A 27825-nucleotide genomic window follows, 5' to 3' on the forward strand; every position below is an offset into this window, starting at 1 on the left:
AAAGTTTTTCATAGTGAACCTACTAAACTTATTTTTTGGCACCTGTCCAACTGTTATCAGGGAATCATATCTCGGTTGTACGAGGCAGTTTTACTGTTAAACGTTGACCTCAGTGAGTAAGGGTTCTGGGCTCTTTGACAGCTCATTGTTTTCAAGGATGGAGGAAGCTTTTGTGACCAAATAACATCATCCCCCCCCCTGACTTTGGTTTTCAGTTACGTAGGGTTGCAAGGGTCATTTAATTATCTGATTCATCCGTTTTCAGAAGAAATGGGGAAGTTCACAACTTACAACTTGTTAAAACACATGGTTGAGCACATGGTGAACCACAACATGTCACACTGCCCTTCTTTATGCAGAAGTTTGATGGAAAATCTTGACTGTTGCTCTTGCCGAATGCAAAAGTAAGCAGGGTTCCTTTTAAGGTGTTTAACGAATACTCAAAAGCCTTGTGCACTTCTTTTCTCCACAAGGCGCATTCGTCAGGCGGATTTATGGCACGTCTGAATCAGGCTTGAGCAAACAGCACGTGTGCGAAACTCTGAGTGATATCGTGGAGTCTAGGTGTGGCTCTTCTACCTGCTCCTGTTTCTGCTGCCCTGTGCGCTGTGCAGGTAACTGTAGTGCCTGCGGTGAACTAAACGTACGTGCGAAAGCTCATATACCGAAAGTGGCTGAAATTGTTTATGATTGCCTGGAGCTTCTTTTACTGCTGGGTTTATGAGTTTGCCATTCAAATCTGGCCACCAGCTGAGAACAACACTGATGCTTGGTCAGGTGTTTGGGTTGTTTACCTGCTGGCTTTTGCTGAGTGGCTGTTTCCACATCTCCTTTCTTGACTGCTTTTGGTTACTGGTGGTAAGAAGCCACAGTTTGCCATTTTTCTCTCTGTTGCCTCCCAAGGTGAGCACATATTTGTATGTGTAAAATGGGCTGCATTCACACAGCAGGTGGAAGTGGCCCAAATCTGATTTTCCCACCAAATCTGAATTAAAAACATTTTTTTTTGGCTATTCACAGTATCTTTTAAATGTGATCTGTATGCAACATCAGTCTGAAGTGATTGGCTCCTAAACTGACCCACATACGCAAAAGAACAATGCTTCATCCAGAGGTAAGCACGACTACCGGTGAACGCCAGTCGCTCCCAGAGGGTTCAGTTTCATCTTTGCCCATGTGAGCGGGAGACATCATGAAGCTTCATTGACTGGCAGCTGGGCTCATCACCCAGAATGTGTTCGAGCTCGCTGTAAAAATGGTTTGGTCACTTCTTTGGATTCTTTAAACTTTGCTTTCAGACTTTTAACTGTTCTTTGACGCTGCAGCTGTGTTCTCTGTTACGGCTGCGTTCAGCCATTTCTTTGAAAATCTCTTCAAACTCAGAGGGGTTTGAATCAATCTTTACTATTTTTAGTATAGAAACGTCAGCCTTGAAGTTCTGAATCCCAGCAGCGTGAAATTATGACGATCGTCTAGTTGGACTGACGTATAAGTCGCATGAATTCCGATCTGGCTGTTCAGACCGAGTTGCGTTGCTGCAGTGCGGATACATGTCACATGTCAGTAGGAATTGCCAGATTTCGTGTATTTTTGCTGTTCACACTGCCGGAGAACACATCTGTGTCACATAAGAAGAGAAAGATTGGATTTGGCCCACTGTATGAAGAGAGGTGTATGCTGGTCACAGTTCCTTCACACACTGCTGTAGCTGTGTTCAGTGGCTACTGTCTCTCATTTGGACTGGTGGGGAGAGGGACAGCTGTCTAAATGGACTCAGGCACAGTCCCATGACTGCTTCAGCAGAGACAGAGCGCACTGTCTGGCACACAGACCCTCGCTGTTTCCCCAACACACAACGCTGGCCTTTCATACTGTATGCTTCGTACTGTATGTCAGCACAGCTCTCGCTCTTTCTCTCTCTCTCTGCTCTCTTTCTGTTCACTCTCTCTCTCTGCTTTTGCTCTCTTTGCTCTCTTTCTGCTCTCGCTTGTTCTGCTCTTGCTCTCGCTCTGCTCTCACTCTGCTCTCACTCTCGCTCTGCTCGCTGTCTCTCTGTTCTCTCGCGCTCTCTCTCTCTCGCGCTCTGCTCTCGCTCTTGCTCTGCTCGCGCTCTGCTCTCGCTCTCTCTCTGTTCTCTCTCGCTCTTTCTCTCTCGCTCTGCTCTCGCTCTCTCTCTCTTTCTCTTTCTTTATTTCTCTTCCAGCTCTCTCTCGCTCTCGCTCTGCTCTTGCTGTCTCTACTATCTCCAGTGAGTCCGGTGTGTAGAACCTGCTAGTGCGCACTGCTGGTGATTTAAACAATTGTTTGTTTATTATTCGATAAAAAATGTTTTAATTATCAAATGTTTTTAACATTATTGAGTATTTGATGCAGCTGTAGTTTTTGTTTCATAAAATTATGATTAATAATATGACTGTGATTCAAGACCTTCGAACAGTAGTGTAGACCTTTAGTTGAACAATGCGCATTAAGGCCTTATCAGCCATTAAACCAGCATGGGTTGTATCTGGGAGAAAGTTGGGCAAAGTTGTGCATGTGCATGCGTTGGGGTGTGTGCACGTGTGCGTGCGTGTGCGTGCGTGTGTGTGCGTGCGTGCGTGCTCTGCTCCATGCAGCCTGTTGGGTGCTGATTAGTGTGTGTGTGTGTGTGTGTGTGTGGTTTTGGGAGAGAGCTCAGCCTCTTGTTTGTTCTTCAGCAAAGTGTACTTGTGGTTTTGAATTTCTGGAGAAAGAAGCCAGAAATGACAGCATTTTCTCCTGTCCTGCTGCTGCTTTGGCTAATTTCTGCTGGTGTGTTCATTTGGATGTATAGCTTACACTATTCTCCCTGACACACAGTGATGTCCTGGTCCAGTTTTTTTGCCCTCAATCCTCAGTTAAAGGGGCCAGATCCTACATTTTTCTTGTATTTAACTTCTTTCTCTGAAGTTGACTTAGGACGCTTGCGTGGATGTACATACCAAACATGACATTCATTTTCACACGACCCTTCTAGTCATTTCTTTTATCCTTTAGAATTTAACAGATTGTTTCTGTTACTGTGCCTTTAAGGTTGATATATGTAAATGAGCTGTTCTGTTTGATGGTCTGCTCTTTATTGTAACTCGTTCTAAAAGCAGTCTGGGGTGAAACACTCCTTATAACATCAGTGTAAGTGGGCAGGTCTAAGCTGTTGTGGGCTGAACAGGTGAATGTGTGAAGTTTCATTTTGGAGTGCTGACGATTTGAGACAGTTTTAGACTTTAGACTTTAATAACAGCTGATATATTAAGGAAACACATTTTTTTTCTAATAATTGTGGGATTAATCATGGGATGGTATTGGTATTTCTTGCATATGTAAAGCCCACCTCCCACAACCTTTATCATAAGGTGAAAAACCTCTTGAAACTGGTCTGTAGTGGGATTCAAAATGAAACCCTTGATACTTTATGTAAATATGTCAGTTTTCAAGACCCAAAAAGCCAGCAGTGCTTACATACTACACCAAACGCCTTTATTTCATATTCTGTTCTATTTCAAAGTCAATTAATATTTGTGATTTTATAGGTAAAGCACTACAGTGAACACTTTCAGTGCATTAAATGGTTAAACTAGTCCAGCTTGAGTAAGTACTGCGGAGCAAATTGTTTTAAAATTCTAATAAAATTAAATGACTTAATTATTAGTATATCCAAAGCGTGATACTTTGAGCCAATTGAATTTGTTGGCCTTTTTTCAGTGATTATTTTATAGTGTTTTCAGTGCTGACTTGCAGTCTTGTTTGATTAAGCAGTGTAGTAGGTTTGGCAAATTATCTTTAAAATTCTACAATAAAATGAAGGTTTATGGTATGTACATAGTATGACACGCTCTGATTACTTTTGGATTGTTTTGTCTTCTTATGAGAAATAATAACTTGAATGTATTGAATGTCACTTTTGTGGTTCAAGTTGCTCTACACTCTTAAAAAGACGGTTCTTCGAGGGGTCTTTAGTAAAGCGAATGGCTCTAAACAGGGCCATTTAATGCTTCATTGACTCTTTGCATGATATTGTTCTTGAGATTGACAAAGAATGTCTTGTTTATAGTTCTACATAGAACCTTCTCCTGTGAATGGTTCTGTATAACACCCAAAAACGTTCTTCTGTTATGTGTAATATGACGAAGGGGGCCTTTAGGCTATTCATGACAGCTGACACAAATCTACATAAAGGCTTATTCCAACTGTAGTCCTTTGTCTTGACACTTGTTGAGGTGAAATAAAATCAAAATTGCTCAAAGCCAGAGCTGAAAGAAGAATCGTTTCTATATATAAGAGAGCACAAACTTTTCAAACTTCAATAGCTGCAGTTTTTAAAAAAAATGATAGCCTACATGATCAGAAACATTGTCTTCAACTTTAAGAGTGGAAATTTAACCTCATAACACAGAGCTTGTGAAGTACCTGTAGATAAGGTAGACCAATCGGGCAACCAAATCTCCGTGTGTTGTGACATCACAACCACATCTTACTGGAAGTCTGGCACCCCGTGTTCAGGGTTCAAGGCCCGAACCTCAATTTATAGAATATAATCGCTTTTTAAATTGCAGGCAGAAAAATCGCAGTTAGATATTTTCCCTAAATCTTTCATCCTTGCTCAGAGCTTTATTACAGCTGATGATGAACCTTTATAAATGTTTGTCAGTTGTCATTAAGGCTGATGCAGGTGGCCAAAATTACAAGTGCTGCCCAAATAATGTAATCAAGGACAAATCTCTCAATGAGCTCTCATATCAATTTTTTAGATTGCATCAGAACATTCCTGCTCACAAGCGCCATGTTATCACTGAAGGAGGCCTTGTTACGTCATACCTGCTGGAGTTATCACTTAATTTCTGCGTGTGTGCACATGTTCAGTGTGTGGGGCATTGTTTGTTTCTGTTGTAGATAAGCATATTTCAGTACTCTGCCTGACTGTCTGTGTCTGTCTCGGTTAAGGGGGAAGTGAGGGTCAAGGCCGGATTCTCCAGCGATTCCCAGAGAAAGACTGGGAGGATAACCCCTTCCCCCAGGGCATTGAGCTAGTGAGTACACACACACATGCACAGATACCACCCCCCACCACACACACACACACTGGAGGGATCAGTTTAATCTAGAAGCCAGATCATGCCCTCTCTCATAATTTAAATAAGCTTCATAAACCTCATAAATGCTCTGTGAACATTTACATTTTTCTTTTCTGCTTGTACTGTACAAATATTTACACTTATCTGTAAAATATTTTATTCACAGTAAGAGAGTTTTGGTATTTTCCCATATGAAAAATGTGAGACCAAGGATTCCAGGATTTGAGCTTTTTGCTCTGTCCTTATTGAGCCTACGACACAGTTAATTCTATACATTCGAATTCTTATGCTCCTGTATGTTGTGCTCTGTCTACCTCTGTCTTTCTTTATCTCTTTCTTTCTCTCAGTTCTGCCAGCCCAGTGGATGGCAGCTGGTTCCCGAAAGGCTGCCCGCCTCCTTCTTTGTGGCTGTGCTCACAGACATTAACTCGGAGCGCCATTACTGTGCCTGCTTCACTTTCTGGGAGACTGTAGAGAACCCTCAGGTGAGGAGACTGTAGCACGCAGAGAGAGGAAGGCTGGCACTGGCATCCAGCTGTCTTATTTTTCATTAGTCATTCTATTTGGGCCCAATTCCATTTCATCCATTGCCCTTACCACGTAGCTCTTGGCCCTTTGTTTTATGCGTTCACGACTAGTGTTTGTAGGGTGTCCCGTTTTTTGTTGCAATAGAGGTGTAAGGAGAAGTGTGAGGGCTACATGAGACTCGCTCCGAATAACAGTGTTATGAGGGGGACAAAAACAAACCAAAACTGGCACGATGGCTATGCAAGCGACAAAAGAAACCCACAAATGTGATCATTTTCTCTGTTAAAAATATACGATAACCATTAGTTTAATGTCGTCTCAATGTTTTATGGTCTAATTCTTAACGAGCATAAAAAAAATGACTAACTAGCTAGCTACATTACCCAGAATGTACCAACTGCTCCATTTAAGGTGGAACGGGAAAATTCAAACAAGAAGCTGGAGAATAGCTGACTTCCGCTCCATATCACCAAAGAATTAGGGGCTCTAAATGTAACTAAGGGTGAACCCTCCTCTATCACTGCAGACTGGCAGGGTTTTCTACCGAGCCACACAAGTAGCCTGTTAATGAAGGAATGTTCTTTCATTATTTGAGGGGTCCCATTTCATAGGGGAAGATTTCAACCACTACCCCTCATAACTCCATTCCATGGTGCCAAGCGACACTTAGAAACGAGGGCTAAGGGTAAAAATAAGAAATGGGATTGGGCCTTGATATTCAGTAATGAAATTGGCTTCAGAACAGCCCTGTGTGTAGAACTTCACTGTTCTTCAGACAGCAATGCTCAGGACATGGCTATTCATGCAAATGCAATTGTTCACCATGCAGCATCTGCAGATGCAGTACTGAGAACAGCTATTTTTGTGTGCATGTGTAGCTGCAGAAGGAAGAGCCCAGCGAGGCTGATGAGGACGAGACGCCTGAGCTCCTCCAGCCAGCACAGCTCTATGCCCCCAAGAGTCTGGTGCTGGTGTCCCGCCTGGACCACACCGAGGTGTTCAGGGTGAGCCCCCACACATGCATGTCTTCTGAAAAGAATAGTTCAGTCAGAAATCAAGTAGACCCAAGTTAGTTGATCAGCCAGGACATGTTTGGAACTGTAACGCAAGCTGCATTCACTCACCAGACGGGAATCAGTTTGTCAAAAAATCTGCATATTTAAGTCATTAGAATGTAAACAAGATCATGCAGTCATTTAATGTGAAATGATTTGTTCCATAGAAACTGAGTAGTGCTGAGTAGTGAATAAAAAATAAAGAGCCTGAGGTTAGGGAGCCAGCCTTGTGACCGGAGGGTCACTGGTTTGATCCCTTGAGCTGACAGTACATGACTGAGGTGCCCTTGAGCAAGGCACCTAACCCCCAACTGCTCCCCGGGTGCCATGGATAGGGCTGCCCGCCACTCCGGGCAAGTGTGCTCATTGCTCCTAGTGTGTGTGCTCACTAGTATGTATGTTGTAGTTCACTGCACAGATGGGTTAGATACAGAGGTGACATTTCCCCTGTTGTGGGACTAATAAGGGTCACTTAATCTAATCTGAGATGTGTAATGCCTTTAAAAGCTCATTCACTGAAAGGTATTACATGGATGTTCAGGCAGGTTCACTCTCTGTTTTGGTTAGTGGTTATATTAGCAGTGTAGACATCCTGTCCCCTGGTTCCAATTGCCATTATTGAAAACACCGGAATCAGTATGTTTCTCTACAGTGAACCATTTCATGTAGTTTCACTTGGCATGACTGTTTTTTGCATCTCAACAACTGCATGACTCTTTTTTTTTTTTTTTGTTTGTTTGTTTTTGGAAAAATCTGAGGAATTCCCCTTTAAGTCATCTCAAATAGACTTCTTTGTGTTTTCTGAGACCCTCGCAGCTGTTATAAAAACAGCCAATGGGTGAGCTTAAGTTGACCTTCCTGCTTTATTCATTGCAGAACTGCCTAGGACTTATCTACACCGTTCATGTGGATAGCCTTAACGTTCCCTTGGAAACGGTCATTGGGAACCTCCTAACCTGCGTCATTCCCATCGCTGGAGGGTCTCAGGTGAGATTCACATTCACACATATGGTGTGTACGGTGTGCCATGCCTGTATACAGCTACCCCAGCATGTTAGTGTATGCATCATGCTAGACAGCTGGCATTGGTCCCAGTGCTAGTGCAGGAGGGCAGCACGCAGAGCCTGGAGAGTGCAAGGTGCTTTTTTTTCACAGAAATCGAAACTCCAGAGTTTCTTTCTGGTTAAAAGCCCTTTGTCTCTCCCTTCTGTGTACATGTATGTATGCCTGTGTGTGTATGTGTGTGCATGCACGCAAATACAGATTAAAGACACCATTTTTTAAATGTTGGATTAATTCCTCTCTTGAGTGGATGACACAGTTTTTCCATTAAAGCAGCCATAATCTTAATCTGCGCCTCTCTCTCTGCTTTTCTTGTTACACATAGATTAAGTAATATAGTTCTGGTTAAAGCCCATAAATATGTAGCAGTGGTATTTGGTCAGTGAGTCAGTGTTATTTCCATTTGTACCAGTAATACTGTTGCCATAGAGTATTTTTACAATTTGTGGTGCTTTTAAAGGATTGTTCAACATTCCTGCACATTACTGTGGGGCAGCGTTCATAAGGATAAATGATGGCTCAAGAAGGCTGAGCATACACTACATGACTTAAAATTGCAGCAGATTTCGGTTTCTGCTCAGGCAGTGTGCACATCTCTTCAACTTTTTCTCCCTCTTCTAGCTCTCTGATTGGCTGTTGTTGGAGTCCCTCACTGAGTACATCTCTGACCTTCTCACATTACAGGACTCTTGAATATTTTGAGTCATAAATATCAAGCATCCTTGACCATATTGGAAGGCCTCCCATCACTTCAGAATGTGATCGGAGGGCTAAGGAGTCACTTTTTTCTCCAACCAAGTGACTTCGCACCATCAGTAGCTTCTTGTCGTGCTCCGACAGATAAAATCCTTCAGATTGTTCCTTCTGACAAATGTTTACAAATTGTGGTAAAAATCAGATGGAAAATCTCCATCTGATTTTTTAGATGTAACACATAATTAAATGGTTTAGGTACAAAGTGTTTTGAGTGGTTTGGTGTGAAATGCTCCGTTCTAGAGAAACTTGCTGAGTCAGAATTGTTCACAGTGGTGGTGATAGGAACCAGTCATCCGCCTCTAAAAGCTCCCTCACAAAGTTATCACACAAAATAGTTAGGTATACACTATCTGTTATCTGAGACATTGGTTGGTGGAGTGTGGTGTGTAACACCTCTGCCTTCCACGCTGTAGACTGGGGTTCAATCACCTGTTTGGACAAGCCATGCTACCCACCCATTATTTTTCAAGTTTTTCAGTATTTTACATCACTGGTGGTTTTGGACAGGAAATAAAAAGGCTATGTTTACGTTGTTGTCCTGGTGACATCTAGTTCCTATCACCACCTGAGTCATGACACAAATGTACCATTTCACAACAAACCACTCTGAATGACTTTGTTTACATCTCAACCACTGAATTATGCAGACATTTTGGAAAAGCGGTTCCCCCTTAGGCCCTTTATTTAAAAACACTTCCGATTCCAGTAGGCGTTGTTTGTCAGGAAGGCAAATGCTGCTTTTGTCACCTTTTTCTGTCCAGTGACATTTGATTTTCTCTGGCTTTAGGTTGCCATGACACTTTCTGTAGTGAAATGACAGACTTTGTAGCTAAGAGTGTGTTGAAGTTACATAAGGCTGATAATGACACAGCATGCTAAGTCAGGTTGGTGAGCGTTTTCTGTTGTTTGTCCTTTTACCATTTATAAGACATAAGCTACCTCACATCAGCATTGTCACTTTCATATTCACTCGGCTGCGAGCGCTCACATGCTATGTCATTTCACCCAAAAAAGTGTCACAAGACAACCCAAAGTCTGGTGACGCTGGTTTTACAGACATCTGAGTTTGCACAAACTAGCTCATTCGTCAGTTAGCTTTATGAACACTGCCCTACAGTGAGGTATTGTCAAATCTGGCACATGGCAGTATTATTTTCTGATTAAAACTGGGTCCTCTTTTCTCAGTTGTGTTGTGGTAAAAATGTTAACATTATTTCTAACTCACTGTTACACAAAAATGCTTCTATTGAAGTTAAAACCCTCATCCTGTGTGTTACAGATAAATGATCCCCCAGTCTGTAGTTTATCTGACTGGCTTCTGGGTTGTTTCCAGGTAACGGTTACCTTTTTAGCAGCTTCAACCAAATCAGCTCCTCATGATTCTGCCTATTGCTGATCAGAGATACGATTATACATGGACAACTTATGATTTTTCTTTTTTTTCCCTTTCCAGTTTTGTCACTGATTTGCATTTGCTCGCTGTTTATTTTGCACTTAACCAACCAATCAGTTTCAGATTTAATCAATCTCCTTTTAAAATTCAGTACTTTTTTATTTGAAAGGTTTATTTAAATGCAGGACTGTTGGAGATTTGCTTTCTCTGCACAAAAACCCACAATCTGTCCTCATGCACCGGTTTTCCGACACACGCATACACATGCGAGCCTTATGAGGGCAATGCTTGTATCTTGGCTGGGTGGACAGTGGGGGTGAACATATGGGCTGGCAGGGTGGCAGATGGTGTCTAAGCAGGCCACAGTGTGTGTGAATGACGGTCTCGGAAACACACACACACGAGCAAACGTACACACAGTCTTGTTTTAAGCTCCTGGCTCTGACCTGAGCACATCAACACTCCATTTTTAGCACAGAAAATTGTATTTTTACACCAAAGTGGGAACCTTTTGGATGCAACCTGAATTCTGTCTGGTGCACTAAGGCAATGGGCCACATTGATGGCTTAATATAGACTCATTTTAAGGCAGACTCTTCAGCAAATGTGAACAGCTTTAGCCCTAACCCAAAATGCAGTTGATTAAACAACATCATTTGGTATTTAAAGTGTGCTCCTTATGTTTTACGCTGGAACCGTGAGGCTAATGTAGCTGAAGAGTAATAGAAGCTTATACCCCACGAATTGGCATTGTGCAAACTGTGTGGTCTTCAAACCATGTAGAGTTGTTAAGTAATATCAGATGTATGTGATTTCTGATGTTGTAGGGCAGGGGTGTCCAGAAGCCTCTTGCATCTTTTATGCAGTGGTAGGCAACACAGTAGCTCACAAAGCTCAGATTCATGTAAATTACATGAAAAAAGTACATGAAAATGTAATATTTTGAATCATTTCTGAATAATATGTTGGATCTCGGGTATGTTAACAGTACAATCAGGCCCTCTTTGAAAAAAAGTTTGGACACCCCTGTTGTAGGCCATGCCGTTATGTTTTAAAACGGGCAGAAAATACACTGCAGAGGCAAAAACAGCAGTAGCAGGCATACTGAAGCCTATTTTGTTCATATTTGTCTTTTTTTATAGATAAGTGTGTCATACAGTTATATACAGTGGTGTTACAGGGGAGATGAAGTGTAATTATGGTGGTTTCAGTTGGACTGTCGCTTGAAATAGTGTTGTAACTGTAGCTTGTTTTGAGCTCTATCAGGTTTGCTGTTTTCAGTGTATAGTAAAAGATAAATGTGCATACATGAGTAGAGTTCTGAAGATGTTGTAACGTTATCTGTATCTTTGGGCAGCTTAAACTGTTTGAGCTTGACGTCTTCATATACAATACTGTGCAGAGGTCCACCCTTCATTTGTTTAATATCCAGACCAAATGGTAAGTTATTTATTTTTCTGAGGAGACATAGTCCACTTCTATATAGAAGAGGAACGTCGAGGTCCACTGTGGCTTCAGATCTGAAGAAAATCCACCGGTGCTTTTTTTTGTCCATTGTGAGTCCAGACCTCAACATCGCCGAATGTGTGTGGGTTACTTGGATCATGAGATTCAGAAAATACAACCAACTTCTAAGACTGAACTTTGGAGGTGTTGAAAATAATCCCTATATATATTACTTGTTTGCATGTGTGACTGTATATAGTTATTGAGGATTCTGTGTAATTAAATAAATGAAGGGTGGTCTCTGACTTTTGCACAGTACTGTAGAAACCCATCACATTCTCCTTTGAGCCCTCGGTCAGGCCATGATCTGTGTCTAGCTAGGCTAGCAGTTAGCAGCCAGTGAACAGTGCTTTTACTGGAACCTTGGTTTCATTGCTGCGTGCCAACCCCTGGCACACTTCTCCACAGCCTACACTGTCTCATAGCTCATTCCTGGCTCCACTTTGGGACCGCTGGGTCAAAGCAAGAGAGAATGAGAATAAGAAAGTAAAAGTGAGCTGGGAGTTGCTAAATGTGTTGTCAGCAGAAGAAAGGAGTGGGAAATGGTTTGCTGAGGGAAGTGGGGGATGGAAGCCTGGACTGTGTGTGCGTGTGTGTCTGAGAGGGGAGGGTAAGAAAGCGTGTGAGAGAAAGTGAAAGAGTGATATTTCTTGGCATATTGAGTCTGCAAATCCAGCTAGGCTCCGCTGTGATTTTCAGTATCCTGGAGGGCATTTTTCCTGTTCCTCTGCCAGGCCAGAGTCAGGGAACTCATCTTCTGTTTGTTTTCCCAGAGAATAGCGCAATAAAAGTTCATTTGCTATCAAAACCACTAGTCTTGTGCAATTATAAAATTCCTTGACCTCACTGGGTCATATAATTTTCTTTTTTAAATATGGGCTGTTTGTGAAAGTGTGATAAATTAATGATTTACCGGCAAGTCACGAAAGCAAAGCATTATTCTTTAAGTGGAATTCCAACATTTTTCCAAAGAAACGGTCTATAATTCAACGGTTCAGATCAACCAGTTCATTCGGAGTGGTTTGGTTTGAAATGGTTAATTGTAGAAAATCTTAACAACTGTCTTTACAGTGGTAGTGACAGGAACAAGAGGTTGCCAGGTCTATAATGTGAGCATCAACATTTTATTTACTATCCAGAACCTCCAGTGAACCTACAAGAGCACAAGTTTTTGTGTGATGCTCATCAATCAGTCAACCTTCATTTAACCTCGGCAAACATTGAGGGTGACCCTCATTTACAGTGTTGCCAAGCTGACAGGACAAAATGATTGTTATATGTAAGAACATAACAAATGAGGAAAGTAAATTTAATAGTACAAATGACTCAAAATTATAAACATTCATAAAAAAGGTAGAAAACCAAACAATAATTAAAGCGTAACTAAAATGTAAAAGTTAATAAAATCATAAGATGAATCAAACAAAAGGAGGATAAGATCAAGAAAAGGAAACTGATTAAAGTGACTAATAATAATGAAATCTTAATTAAAACAAGAATAAGAATATGAATGTAATGAATGAAGGAGAGGGAGTAAAGTAATGAAAATTAGACAGTGGTGGTAGAAATCAAGTAAAAATATCAATCAAGTGATGTAGGGAAAAAAATGATGATGATGTAGGGAAAAAAAAGTTTCTTTAGATGCTATTTGGCCTTAAATGCTGTGCATGTGTGTCTCTGCCATGAATGGATTTTTACAAAATAAGTATTTGAGGCCATATCATCGTAAATCAATGTTTCAGACATCAGGCAGCATATTCCTAACCATTTCATGCAATAACTTTCTGTGAGGGAGGTTCTAGAGGCCTTCGCTCTTCAGGTATCTGGTTCCTGTCACCACCACTGCGAACAACTCTGACTCTCAAACAGAGCATTTCAAATCAGACCACTGGGAATGACTCTGTTTACCTCTTAACCGTTTAATTAAGCGGCAATTTTGATAAATTGGTGGAATTCCTTTGTCACTGTTCCATTCGAACGTCCCATGTCTTCCATGTATCGTCACATTTGTTTGCTTTTTTTGCTATTATTTGTCTTATGTTATTAGACCTTTTCTCTTTTTATTCAAACCCTGGTGTGTCTAACTCTTTCCTGTGGTGTTTGTTTCTGTATATGTGTGTGCGTGTGTGTGGTTTGTATGCTTGTGTGTCGCTAATCTAGCCAGACCAGGAGGACAGAGAGGAAGGCTTGGTACGCCCAACTTGATTCTGTTCAGCTCTTTCTGTTTCAGTGCTGCTGCCCTCTCTGGGTTTCTCTCCTCTGATCAAAAGACACCCTCAGCATCATGAGAACCAATCAGATCGCGAAGCTTCTGATCGGCCTAAATATTTGATCCAATCTCTGACACGTCCCCTGGCTAACTTGTACTTATCTCAGAAATAACTGGCATTCTTTCACTGATTGGATCAAAGACTGGATGCGGGGAAGATGCAGAAGGTGTCCAGCTTCACTCTCATTGCTGTGGCTTCGGGTGCATGTGCTGCTGCTAGCATAACTTCTGCAGCCAGAGCGCTTTGCACTGCTGCGTCTGGTCGATGGTCACGGATTCATCATCTGTGCACGTTTGTGTGAGGAAAGAGCTTGTATGTTTGATAATCTGGCCTGCATAGCAAATTTCCCTCTGTGGTACGCCTGTTACTATAACTGCACATTTGCCTGATCGCAGTTATTTGGGATGATCAGTTATTTAAGCTGGCTGTTCTCATTTTCCTCACATGTTACATTTCAACCATATTATGCCAAAACAAAGCAAAATGTTAACTGCGTGTGTAAATAAATGTAAATGAGAGAGTAAATGCATTCATTGCAACACATTCTGGGTCTCATGAAAACAAAAATTCTAGGTTCTGGTTCTTGTTCCTCTAACACCCATTTGTCAAACGCGGGGTGCAGCCTTGTGTTTGATACTCCGATCCGGACCGCAAAAGTATTTTAATATTCTATTAAGATTAGCCTGTTTCACAGTGCGCTGCACTACAATGCCCAGCATGCACTGCAACCTAATGCGCGCGCTCTGACTCCCCTCCCCCAACAGCTGTCTATGGGACAGCAGTAACACCTACACAGTTCTACACCAGTCATATCAAGCACACTAACGTCATTTGCACCTACCGTGAGCTCAGCAGCTCAGAAATTAAGCCCAATTATTAAGAAGCTTACAGCAAAGAAAGGATGTCAGGTGTCTAGTTCAAGCAAATAGATTTAAATAGGTTTAAAAGACTGAGACCCTGGGGGCGTGTAAGTTTTGGATATTTATATTCGTGTAATATTTCAAGGGCTACTACAAGTGCCTGGGTGAAGTTATTGTGTATTTTGAATAAACAGTGGCCAGTTCAGGTTATAGCACAGCATGAATCGAAAATGAAATATAATCAGGTGTTTTCTGGCCCACAGATTTGTAGGGATTTGCTTTGCTTGACCCCATATATGATTCTATTTAGACGTATAAACACCTGTATGAGAATCTGGAGCCTGTCCAGCAGTTTAAGGTATCATTTTCATGTTGGTACAACTAGTGTTAGCTGATACGTATACATACCTCAGAAGTAAGATTGCTAATCAGATCATTTGGCCACGTTAGACTTTTAATTTAGTAATCGCGTGGAATGAACAAGCAAATACAGTGAAATCGCTAGTTGTGATTATTTATATGACAGTCGTAAACTTTTATGATTGTGACCGCCTTTTTGTGGTCAAAAAAAAAGAGGCATGCTTGTTGTAATGCTGTCAATAATTGTTGCCGAGTGCTGAATTTTAGGTCCGTCTTGTCGATTTGTTTAAAAATATGAATGATAAAGATGCACCTTTTGTATAAATCAGTTAGCAGTTTGCCTGATTTTATGCTTTAAATTCTCTTGCTGGTCTTCTATAGTAGGAAAATGGCTGATATGCTGTTTTCTCCTTTAAATACATTTTAAAGTTACGTAGTTTTTTTTTTTACATATATATTATAAAGGGCATCGAGTTCAACTTTTCTACGTGTTTTGAATGACTTTGCATAGTTCAGTTATTATTCAGTTAACCCCTTAATTGGCCAAATTGTATTACACATTTCCATATATTCTATATACACTATATACACACTTCTGTATAGTCCCTGTAGTTACTAAATAATGAGCCTTAGAGTGAAATAAGCCTGGCATTTTAAGGCGTCAAGTCAAATTCTTTTCAGCCTTTTTCAAAACTCATCATCAAAATAATCTGTAGATTCCCTGCTGATGTAATTGACAGTAACCACCCTTCCAAACGATCCCTTCTGTCTGTCTTACATTTCTAGCTGCATTAGCATTTTTGCTTATTTTCATTAAATTCTCCATTTCTTCAGTTCTTATGTGGCTTTTGTGTGGAGCTGTTTTTTTTGTGATAGGTGTGCCTAAATGTGCTCCCCTGGGCCTGGTGTGTGAACACTGAGCTCAGATTCAGCAGCTGCTCAGTTCTCCTAATGTGCTGCCCATTTCACGCTACCATTCGCACCTGCAACTTCCTGTCCTAACTTAACCCTTCCGCTAAAGAGGGGTCTTCGCCTAGCTGCTCTTCGTCAACGCCTTACCCTTTGATCTGAGCAAGTGTTTGCAGTGTTGGTGTGTTGAATTTGTGCTGTGTTGCATGAAGTATTGCAGTCTCACTTTAACTAACACTTGAATCGTGTATTAACTTACACTGTTAATTGAGGTGGATACTTACTAGCACATTGATTTGCCTTACCTTGCTGATTTTTTTAAGAGAAAAGCACTTATACTGCAACATTACTAATTCATTCGGGTGGGTATTATGGGAAAAATAGAACAGCACAACATTTTAGTGGCACACCATGTGTAGCATGATGTTTAGTTATTCTAAGGTTTCATAGGTTTGCACGTAAAAATGAACGAGTATAATTTTAGTGAGTGTATTCAGTTCTACACGGCACTAAAAGCAATTTAACAGGAATAATTATGCTTTCTTTGTAATAAATCATGCAGTTGGTCAGCATTCAGTATTGGTCAGTATTGACAACATCCACAGAATGCTCAAAAAAAATTGTGAGAATGTGAAATAATTTATCAAAAATATGAATACATCATCATTTTGCCCACCCCTACTAGATCATGCATACTACTCACGCGGTGTTTTACTGTTCTGCTCATACACTACTATTCATGATGCTAACCCCCTCTTATCCTCTTTTTCTATCTTCAGTGTGATGCACCAGACAAGACCTCCTAATTTTAACCTTTTTTTCTCTCCTCCTACCACTTTTTCAGGAAGCCCTTAATAACCACTGTTGTCAGAGTATTAGTAAACAAATCTTGCATGGACCTGCTGTTTACTAAAGAGAGGGCAGACTAATCCAGAAGCTTGGTTGACCCTGTCTTTTGAACCTTAATACAGATTGCTGAATTGTGCTGTGTAATTGAGGAATGGCCTGGCGTGTTGTAGCGTAGCTGTTAATCCTTCGGTCTGATTAACCTCCATTCACTGTGGGTGCTCACTTTCACCCACTGCATAAACACTAACCCAAACAACAACCCATGGTCGTTCAATTTTGATTTCAAAACACTAGTATTGAAAACTGGGAAAATGTGTTTTTGGCTCTGTTATCGTCAGTGGAAAGGTGCACTGCATGGTGCATGCGTGGCCATAGAAGCACAGAATATAAGCTTATCACATACATCTCAGGGTTAATCATTTTATTGACAGAAAAAATCAGAGATGTTGAGAAGCTGGAACTAGAAATGGAAAAAAAAACATGATGAATCTGCTGTCCATCCATCCATCCATCCATCCATCTATCCATCCATGACCCCCTTATTCCATTTTCGTTTGTTTATTTAATGTGATTAGTATGTGAAACTATAAAACAAAGTTAACACTGACAATAACAAAACAATGTTAAGTTAGGCAAAAAGGTTTTTTTTTTTTTTTTTTCCCCCCAGTTTTCAATCTTGGTTTTTGAAATGAAAATCGACCAGATGTACACGAACCTGTTAAACCTAGTTGTCTTACTTGTGTGTGTTTGTATATATATATTCTCTCTCTCTCTCTCGCTCTCTCTCTCATCTTAAAGAGGACCATCACCTTGGGGGCAGGAGATAGACAGGTCATCCAAACGCCCATTAACGACTCCCTCCCTGTGAGTGGTTGCAGCGTGGCTCAGCTCTTCAGGCAACTCGGTAAGCCAATCAGCACCAGGGGCTGAACGATGAAAGTCTAACGATGCTACAGTTTTCCACATCACTCTCTGTTGATATTTGTCAGTGCTTACATGCTTTCTTTAAATATTCAAGTAGCATTTTAAATCTTGATGAAACCAGAGAATGGGTCTTTTTCTACAGCAGTAAAACACTCCCAGTGTTCGGAGAGGTTTTCCTCAAACTCCTGTCCATTTTTTTATCTTCTCTCTCCGTATTTTCAATAATGGAAATAATTAGCTAGCTAACTCTCGTAAGTGTTGCAAGGGACTAGCTAGACTGCTTCTTCCTCTTTGTCTAGCAGATATAAGGTATACATTAGTTAGATTAAGCCTTGCTGCTACATGATGATTTTATCAGCACACAGCCCTAACCAGCACACAACTAAAACAAGCCAAATGTTGAATTTGGTTTTGGTGCCACTGTTATTTTTCATCATTGCAGTGGAAGGTTGGTCTTCTGTTTAGAAGATGGATGCAGTCTTAATTTGGTGGAACCCAACCTGAACTTGTCTCTCAGGGCAGGTCATGTTTGAAACTTGTGGTATACCTCCCATTTTCTCCACCAATATGACGTGCTAAGAGTCTGCTAGGTCATGTAGTCTTCATCAGGCTGTTACTGCTCACGTCTGAAGATGCTGAGCTTTTTTTAAAAAAAAAAGAGAAGAAGCACAGCAAGTTAAATACTTCTGAGGAAAGCACGCACAGCCCATACCCTAACTGGAGCTAGAATAGAGGTCAGCGCTTGCATACAGGCTACGCAAGTGAAGTGGCAAAGGGTCCCAGACGGCACACTAAAGACCCGGTAGGAGCTGATCAGACCCTGGATTTGGTCAGATTTTGTTAAATTTACTTGAAGATACTCTGACACTCATACTACTCATAAATGACCATAATGAATTGTATTGGGTGATTTGAAAATTTTCATATGCCCATTAATTCTATCTCTGTCTGCAGGCATAGTGAACGTTCTGTGTCTGTTCTGTGCTGCTCTGACCGAGCACAAGATCCTCTTCCTGTCCAAGAGCTACCAGCGGCTCACCGATGCCTGCAGAGCCCTGTTGGCCATTATGTTCCCACTCAAATACAGGTGTGTGGTGGTGTAAAAAGAGTTTGGAAGTGTTGCTTTAACTGAGTGATTTACTTTTACCTAACTAGAGCCTGTTTGAGTGATAGGTCAGCTGATATTAGGGTTACTTGAATTCATCAGTATTGGCAAAAGTGCCATGCCCATGAACACATTCATAACATGTAATGCATTCATGCAGCATTTTAACGATATAAGCAGATTATAACTAAGTTTTAATGATTACTACGTTGTATTTGTGAGATGTAAGTAAAGTGACATAAAGTAATGCTTAGTTAATCTATGTCAATCATAACACGGCTCAGTGTTATGAATAGGCAGATCATCATACGCTATGCAAGCTGCAACCGAGTTTCTCTTCCCTTGCAGTATAACATGTTATGAGCACTGTGTTAACAATTCATAATACATAAGAAACATGATTACAAAGTGTGATATTTTTATAAATGTTTATATCCTTCTTTGTAATGCTTTATGAGCTCATTATAATGTGTTATGAATGTGTGTATAGTCACATAGACATTCATAGAAAGTGTTTTTTTTTTTTTTTTCTTTGACAGACACTCTGCTGTAATGATTATACTTTGTTAGAGTTTTAATGGTTTCAGGCTTATTTCAGTCCACTCATTGCATAGTTACATACCACTAAGCCATAAGCCATACATTACATACTACTAAAGCCAGCAGTAGCCAGTTTGCTTCTCGTTATAACAGCATGACACGTTTATTAAAATGACCTAAATTTTAGCATGAGTATGACATAACGCACAAACCTTACAGTTGTATGGTTTTATTGGACATCCATTCATCCATATCGTCTTTGTTTTGTATTGGAATATTTAGTGCCTGGTGCCATGAAAAAGCCATCATATTTATGAAGAGATGATGTTTCCAGACTTAATCTGGGAATGTAATGAGCAAGATTTGAGCCTGTGTTGAATGTAGTGAGGTCACGACTGAATTTGATTTCCAGTAATGAAATAAGCCTCTACAGTCAAACCCCTTTGAATTATTAGCCGACTCTGGTCATTCATCTGAGTGTGTGTATTATAACGTTCCTCACTGATTGCATGCCTTGTTTTTGACCCATGTAGATTTAATACTTTTATTTATTTTTTGGCTTTCCGACACTGTATTGAAGTCATTATCTCTGTACAGTACTTTATCACTATTAATTATTATTTTCCAATGCCTTATTCTCACCTTATACCACTGAAATATCACCCTCAGTTTCACCTATGTCCCCATCCTGCCTGGTAAGCTGCTGGAAGTCCTCAGCACACCGACGCCCTTCATCATCGGGGTCAACTCCTTCTTCCGCTCGGAGACGCAGGAGCTGGTATGAGCCTGCTTTTCCTCTTCCTAATCTCATGACCCTGTTGATCAGCTCTGAGTAGTAGAGAACTTTGCTGTGCTCTTGGGCTGCTTGATGTGGAAATTAGATCAAATTGTGAATGAGTTGTTGTGGTTCATGATGAAAAATAGCACACTGATAATTTGGTGTGTATTTAAGTGTTTGACACATGTTCTAGCTCTTTAGTTCATTATTATTATAATAATATTATTATTCATAGTCATTTATATTAGTTCTGTAGTAGCTGCTATAATGGTCTGCAGATTGTATTTTGTCCAGCCTTAATGTATCCAAAAAGGCAGGACAAGGTAAGATATATTATGTCAACCGTAACAAGACACTCATGTTCCTACATGTGAACATAACTGAGCTTTTAAACATGAGGGAATTGATATTCTACGTTATACAACAGTTAGTTCCGGCCACGCAAGCTGATTGGTTGAGAAGCGTTCTAACCGTGCTGTTATTTCACCATGACATCACAGGTTTTCACAAACAGTGTAGCACTCTGCTGAGATGCCGTTACTGTGCAGTGAGTTTGATGAGTTTGTACTTCTTACTTTGCCACAAACAGAAAATGGATATTTTTAAGATCACATTTGATCGACAGCCGATTTGGTCCGACTCTGAAGATGAGACGACACTAAATTCCCAAACTGTCGTCACCACTGAGCAGCTTCTCCGTCAGCAGCTGTGGCAGAAGAACACAAACAAGCTGGAATCAGCCAGAAATGAGCCCAATACCATTCGTCAAATGTGTAGTCGGATCTTCAGACTCTGACCAAATCAGCCTGAGCCGTAAAACTGACCCAATAAAAAAAAAAAACTATAAAGCTGCTCAGTGGTGCAATGAGTGGGCAGAGTTCGTTACTCTGATGTAGCAACAAGCTGCTTATTAAGCAACTATAATTTGGTGGAAGGAACTACGAACATTAAAACATTAAATGCCACATTTCCGGCCCAGTTTATTAATTTATTACTTTATTTATTTAACTGTTGTACAACCCCAATTCCAATGAAGTTGGGACGTTGTGTAAAACATAAATAAACACAATACGATGATTTGCAAATCCTTTTCAACCTATATTCAATTGAATACACTACAAAGACAAGATATTTAACGTTCAAACAGATAAACTTTATTGTTTTTTGCAAATATTCACTCATTTTGAATTTGATGCCTGCAACACATTCCAAAGAAGTTGGGACAGGGGTGTGTTTACCACTGTGTTACATCACCTTTCCTTTTAACAACACTCAATAAGTGTTTGGGAACTGAGGACACTAATTGTTGAAGGTTTGTAGGTGGAATTCTTTCCCATTCTTTCCTGATGTATAACTTCAGTTGCTCAACAGTCCGGGGTCTCCGTTGTCGTATTTTGCGCTCCATAATGCACCACACATTTTCAATGGGAGACGGTTCTGGACTGCAGGCAGGTCAGTCTAGTACCCACACTCTTTTACTATGAAGTCATGCTGTTGTAACACATGCAGAATGGTTTCCTCTTTGGCCCAGAGGACACAACGTCCATCATTTCCAAAAACAGTTTGAAATGTGGACTCGTCAGACCACAGGACACTTTTCCACTTTGCGTCAGTCCATCTCAGATGAGCTCGGGCCCAGAGAAGCCAGCAGCGTTTCTGGGTGGTGTTGATATATGGCTTTCGCTTTGCATGACAGAGTTTTAACTTGCACTTGTAGATGGAGCGATGAACTGAGTTCACTGACAGTGGTTTTCTGAAGTGTTCCTGAGCCCATGTGGGAATATCCGTTACAGAATGATGTCAGTTTTTAATGCAGTGCCGCCTGAGGGATCGAAGGTCACGGGCATTCGATGTTGGTTTTCTGTCTTGCCGCTTACTTGCAGAGATTTCTCCAGATTCTCTGAATCTTTTGATGATATTATGGACTGTAGATGATGAAATGCACGTTCAGAAACGTTGTTCTTAAACTGTTGGACTATTTGTTCACGCAGTTGTTCACAAAGTGGTGAACCTCGCCCCGTCCTTGCTTGTGAACGACTGAGCCTTTCAGGGATGCTCCCTTTATACCCAATCATGACACTCACCTGTTTCCAATTAACCTGTTCACCTGTGGAATGTTCCAAACAGGTGTTTTTTGAGCATTCCTCAACTTTCCCAGTCTTTTGTTGCCCCTGTCCCAACTTCTTTGGAACATGTTGCAGGCACCAAATTCAAAATGAGTGAATATTTGCAAAAAACAAGTTTATCCGTTTGAACATTAAATATCTTGTGTTTTGTAGTGTATTCAATTGAATATAGGTTGAAAAGGATTTGCAAATCATCTATTCTGTTTTAATTTGTTTTACACAACTTCCCAACTTCATTGGAATTGGGGTTGTATTGAAGCAATAGAACACTCAAGGCCTTGTGTAATAGCGTGATGATCTACGGCGGCCAAATCATAGCCGTCATGTTATTTCGCAGTAACACACTCCCACTAGTCTTCTACTGCTTAATTAGTACATGTATTGTACCTAGCATAAGTGAGATTGTTCTAGAAGTATGACCGTGGAGCTGTACTGGTTGAATGCCAGTTGTTGGAAAAGCTGCCTTTGTGGTATGGTGTACATTTTAGGACATGCTCAGACTGCAGCATCAGGTTTCTACAAGAATGTGAGTGAAATGACGTCTCACTTCAGGCAAAGTGGGCTTTTTCAAATAGCTTCTGGCGAAATGGCCTCAAAGAAGAAAGCATCAGGCTAAGCTAAGCAGCCATGCATGGTAAAATTTGTGTGACATTCATTGTTCCATTGTTTTAATACTAGGGTTAGTGGCCAAATTAAAGAGGACTGTGTACAGCAACTGAACTGTGCTTTTATAATGTCATTTTATTTGCCAAAGCTTAATAATAATAATAATAATAATAATAAATAATAATAATAATATTTTATTTGATAAGAGCCTTTCAAGACACCCAAGGACCCTGTACAATGAAAATCATAGGAAAAAATTAATTTTAAAAGAAAATGGATTTCAAATAGATATATAAGCAATACACACTGGTTCATCCAAAAGTCATCTGGAAACGGTGGGGCCAGCAACAGTGAATGCACCGTCACCAACAGTGCGCAGCTTAGAGGGAGGAACTTGTGAATTGAAGGAGCGAAGGGTGCGAGCTGGAGAGTATAACTGAAGCAGATTACCAAGGTAGGAGAGGGCAAGGCCATTCAAAGATTTCAAAACCAGCACAAGCAATTTTTATTGAACACGATGCTGTACTGGGAGCCAATGAAGTAGCTTCAGAGTTGGACTGATGTGCTCCCAGGATCTAGTGTGGGTTAAAACCCTAGCACGGTGTTCAAAAGACAGAGTGGAGGTAAAGATCGCTCTAATCTGGGTTGAAGAAGAGACAATATAACCAATATAACTTCAGCTCAACTTCAACTCTCTACATTTGCTCCCACGTCCAAAACTCGAAGTTGCTGATCAAAAAAGATTATTCTAAAATATGATTTTATTAGGTTACAGTTTATTTTATAGTTTTTGCTGTTGCTCTGCATGTAATGATACCTTTGTGGATATAAAAAAAATAATGACTGAAAAGATAAAGCAACGTTTAAGAGAAATAATAAAGTACAACTGATGTCTGTGTCGAATGCCCCTCTGACGTCATTTCAGTTAGGACTGTATTACTGGTACAGGCCTGCTGTTAGGTAATCTGTAACATGCAGAATAATGCTCAGTGTTATTGCTTTAGTGCTTTAGCTATGATATTGAGTAACTGTACCACTTCATATAAAGGCGTAGCCTATTTACAGACTATCTAACAATCTGTTGCAGTTCAGTGTAAACAAAACAAGAAGGACCAAGTAGTTGATGGTAATGTGAATTTTAATTATGTAAGAGTTAACAGTCAGTTCCTCTTACCAACGGCCATGAGATTACTGCATCTTCGCCTCTTTCCCATTACATTCTAACAGGCTGGAGGAATATTAACCCTGCAGGCATTTTAATGTGATATTCGTCACTCAGATCATTGAGAGCTATCTTGTTAAACAAGCATGTCCGACTGGGTTTGGAATTCCATCATGATTTCTGAGCCCTGAGATTAATGACGCCTAATGACGGATGAACAGAAGTCATTCAGTTTGGTCTTCATCTGCTTTATATCAGTCTTTAAGTGCTTAGCAGTGTAGTTTCCTATAATATTAGATGAGCCATGTATGTATAGATAACCTCTGTGGCCCACATGTACCATACAGTATTAACACCTGCTTTACACTGACCATGAACTAAGACATGTCCATACTAATGCAAAGATCTGATGGTTGGCTCTAATGAGGAGTTGTTAACAGAGATGCAGCTGCAATTTTCTCTCTGTGCTAAAGGTCTTTGCTCTGGACAGCTTAATAGCTATTTGAATTGGCTCTGATATGGACTGGTGTTATTTTGGCAGGCAGTTCAGACCTGTTTACCAACTGCCGGGCGACAGACTTTTTGTCTGCTCCGTTCTCTGTAATTGCTGCATGTTGTTGTGTACAAAAGAACTAATGGGGCCTGTTCAGTCTTCAGAGAAGGCCTGATGATTTATTTACTCTTTAGTTTTAGGGATTTCTGTAATGTTTTGTCAATTAAATCGTTATTTGGTGGAATCATCATGCTGGTTGTATTCAAATTCTGCATGTATTTAATACATTGGTAGTTTTTGATTCAAACGGACAATAAAAATAACAACAACAACAATAAAATCATATTTAGATCTTTACTGCCAAGCAGGCGATCTCATTTATATGTGCTTAAATAGCTCAACCGAAGGCCGTTTGTATACATTAACTACCAACGTTATCAGCTGACAGTGGAGAGTGATTTACAGTAAGTGGGACCTATTTGATGTGAAACATCACTCAAAGCCTTCTGGAAATCCTAGATACGTGACTGCCTGCAAATACGAGCTGCAGCAGAACGAATACTTTTCCATGCTGTGGTCTGAGCTGTAGGGTTTCATTGAGATGATAGAAATGGAAAACAGTGGCAGCAGTTCTATGGAAGGGCTTTGTTAAAGCCTATATTTTTAAAATCTCTCCTAGTTGTTCTCCCTTAGAATTCAACAGAATGTTTTTGTTACTGTTATAAAGAATAATATAAGTAATAAGCTCTGTTCCGATTGCCTGCTCTGTGTTGTGCCTTGTTCAAGAAGCAGCCATCACAAAAAACAGAGAGGATAAAATTATATGCCTTAATTTTTGCAGTACTACTGATTATATTTAGAAGAAATTTGGGTAACACTTTCTGTGAATGTCATGTTTGTAAGCGTCTATAAACACATTCATAACATGTTATAATGCATTCATAAGGCATCATAAACATGGCTATAAATATTTATAAAAATACATTACACGTTATAGCCATGCTTACGATACATTATGCATTGTTTAATGCATTAGAAGTACTGTTTAACAAATTATAAGAGCTCATAAGTTCTAAGTAAAGTGAAACGTACTGTACTGAAACCTCCTCCAGTGTTAAGTATTTACTGAAACACGAAAACATACCCAATAAAGCACATTACAGGCTTCAAATGTCAGATTTTAAACTAGTGCTGACATCGGTGTTTTACCCAATGTGGGGAAAGTCAATGTACACTACCGTTGGCACTAACTTAACACTGCTTATAATGCATTATAATAACAATTCATAATATATAATAAACATAGCTATAAAATGTAATTCGGTGTAATGCATTTTTATAAATATTTATAACCATGTTTATAACGCCTTATGATTGCATTATAACATGTTATGAATGTGTTTATAGATGCTTACAAACATGACATTCATAGAACGTGTTACCGAAATTAGTTTTTCTGTGATGTCTGGCTCAAGCTTCATATAAAACGTACAGTGTCTTTTAACTTCAAATGTCTGTGTTTAATCTAGAGCTGCCAAAAAAAAAGTTCATGTGAATCCTTGTCAGTGCATACTACATGAATCACATAGGGGTGTTAGCATTAGCATTATCCTATGGATCATATGTCAGCGGTCACTAATAGGTGGACTGTGGTCCGAGTCCAGACCCAGACGCTGTCCTACGTGGACCTGGACCTATAACTGATGAACTTTGGAAGATTATTTCATTTCATTGGGGTTTTACTATTTTAATTGGTGTAGCTTTTCTAGCCTTTTCAGTAGCTTTAGTGACCCGAGGGCCTCACAGGCCAATCACATGCATTGTAAAAATCATGTGATGCTACTCAGCCAATCAGATCTGTGCATTACAATGAGTACTGAGAATCAAGTGAGTGACGCGCACACAGGGGAGGGACGAGGTGAGAAACAGCAGTCGGAGAGGAAAGTCATGTTGAAATATCACTGAATTGTACTTTAATTGATTTGACATTGTTGTTGACTGTACAAGATGCTGATATTCCTACTCTGTTATTATATTAAACAGTATATGGCACTGAATCAGGATGCAACTTAGACATTATGATGTTCTGGACCTTTGCGTGAGGAAATTTTCTTTAACTGGACCTTAATGAATTTTAATTAAAGAACCCTGATATATGTATTTATGCTTTTTCCCTGAGTTTTGACATTCATGGCCTAAATTGAAAGCCTAGCTGTAGCCACAGGCCCTCCGCTGGTGAACAGTGTGATAAACATTAGGGATCAAAATAAGTATCATGTCCAGGGTTATGGGTGAGAGTTCATTAATGTGATTGTATCTGTTCTACAGTTGGATGTGATCATTGCGGATCTGGACGGCGGCACTGTGACCATCCCGGAGTGTGTCCACATATCTCTGCTGCCTGAGCCTCTTCTGCAGCACACGCAGACGGTCCTTTCCATGGTAACCAAACCCTTAAACCTTCACCATCCTAACAACCATTAGTAAGGTGGAATAATATATTGGAATAGCACATGCGTTTATGCTGACATGCAACCTCTTCAACTCCTTGAGACCACCGGTGGTTCCAAAACACACTTAGTCATATTCTTCATAACCTTCATATTTCATAAGCTCCATTCAGAAGCTGGGTGTCATATGAGGCTGTAACTCTTCTTTCCAGTCAAATAGATGATGTCATTTTGCACCCTTATAATCAAAGAAGCTGAACTCACAATTTATTTTTCTCCTGAAAGTTGAGCCGTTTTTCCACAAATCTGGGCTCTGAACTATAAACAGATGGCATCTCTTCAGTGATGTGCTCTGTAAAAATTGTTATAAGATATATATTTTTGGCTTTCAGCAGTAATATGTGTGTGATCACACACTTTCTGTTCATTTGAGGGGAGTATTTTATTTTATTTTTTAATTAAATTGACATTTATTTCATGCAGTTACTAAATAATTTGCCTTACAATTTGGTCGTGTAAATTCAGATAGAAAAAACTAAATATACCCTGGAGAATAAGAGGTTAAGATCCTCTCGCTAAAACGTTGTATTAGCAGTGCACAGGTGCTACTGCAGGGCCAATATGCTGCCCATGGCTGTGGTTCTCTTACAAGGCTTTTGGAAAGACTTGGACTGAATTGAATTGATGAGCATGGCCCCCTCGTTAGTGCAGTTTGCCATCAGTGCATGGTGTTCTCCTCTAAGTGTGTCGATGTTGAGGGTGGGTGATTTATATGCACCAGAGGAAGACTGAAGCACGCCATTAAGAAAAATTGAATTTTTGAATTGAAACGTTTCTTTAAATAAACATTCATCTTGATGCCAACAGCAGTTAAACAAGACTGCACATGACTTTTATTTCCACAACTTTTCCTTGTTTAAGCTTGTTACCGTAAGGAGGCTTTATTGTCGCTTTACAGTTAGTGTCAAAGTCCAATGCACACGCATGGTTATCGTTTTTGAGA

General features: G+C 40.2%; 1 protein-coding gene across 5 annotated transcripts in view; it reads left to right on the forward strand.

Moving 5' to 3' along the window:
* Nucleotides 1-27825, forward strand: part of sbf1 (SET binding factor 1) — a 91517-nt gene that overhangs the window by 24979 nt on the left and 38713 nt on the right. For 2 of the 5 annotated variants that reach the window (XM_017698960.2, XM_017698963.2), the window contains exons 2-11: nucleotides 4960-5045; nucleotides 5438-5575; nucleotides 6497-6622; nucleotides 7550-7660; nucleotides 9771-9824; nucleotides 13551-13580; nucleotides 17437-17542; nucleotides 18517-18649; nucleotides 19877-19985; nucleotides 26701-26814. In XM_017698960.2, coding sequence (XP_017554449.1) covers nucleotides 4960-5045; nucleotides 5438-5575; nucleotides 6497-6622; nucleotides 7550-7660; nucleotides 9771-9824; nucleotides 13551-13580; nucleotides 17437-17542; nucleotides 18517-18649; nucleotides 19877-19985; nucleotides 26701-26814 — 1007 coding nt within the window. The remainder of the gene's footprint in view (nucleotides 1-4959; nucleotides 5046-5437; nucleotides 5576-6496; nucleotides 6623-7549; nucleotides 7661-9770; nucleotides 9825-13550; nucleotides 13581-17436; nucleotides 17543-18516; nucleotides 18650-19876; nucleotides 19986-26700; nucleotides 26815-27825) is intronic. The other 3 variants (XM_017698961.2, XM_017698962.2, XM_017698964.2) reach the window with 3 other exon arrangements.

This window comes from Pygocentrus nattereri, chromosome 1 (genome assembly GCF_015220715.1).
Source record: "Pygocentrus nattereri isolate fPygNat1 chromosome 1, fPygNat1.pri, whole genome shotgun sequence".
In the NCBI taxonomy this organism is placed as follows: Eukaryota; Metazoa; Chordata; class Actinopteri; order Characiformes; family Serrasalmidae; genus Pygocentrus; species Pygocentrus nattereri.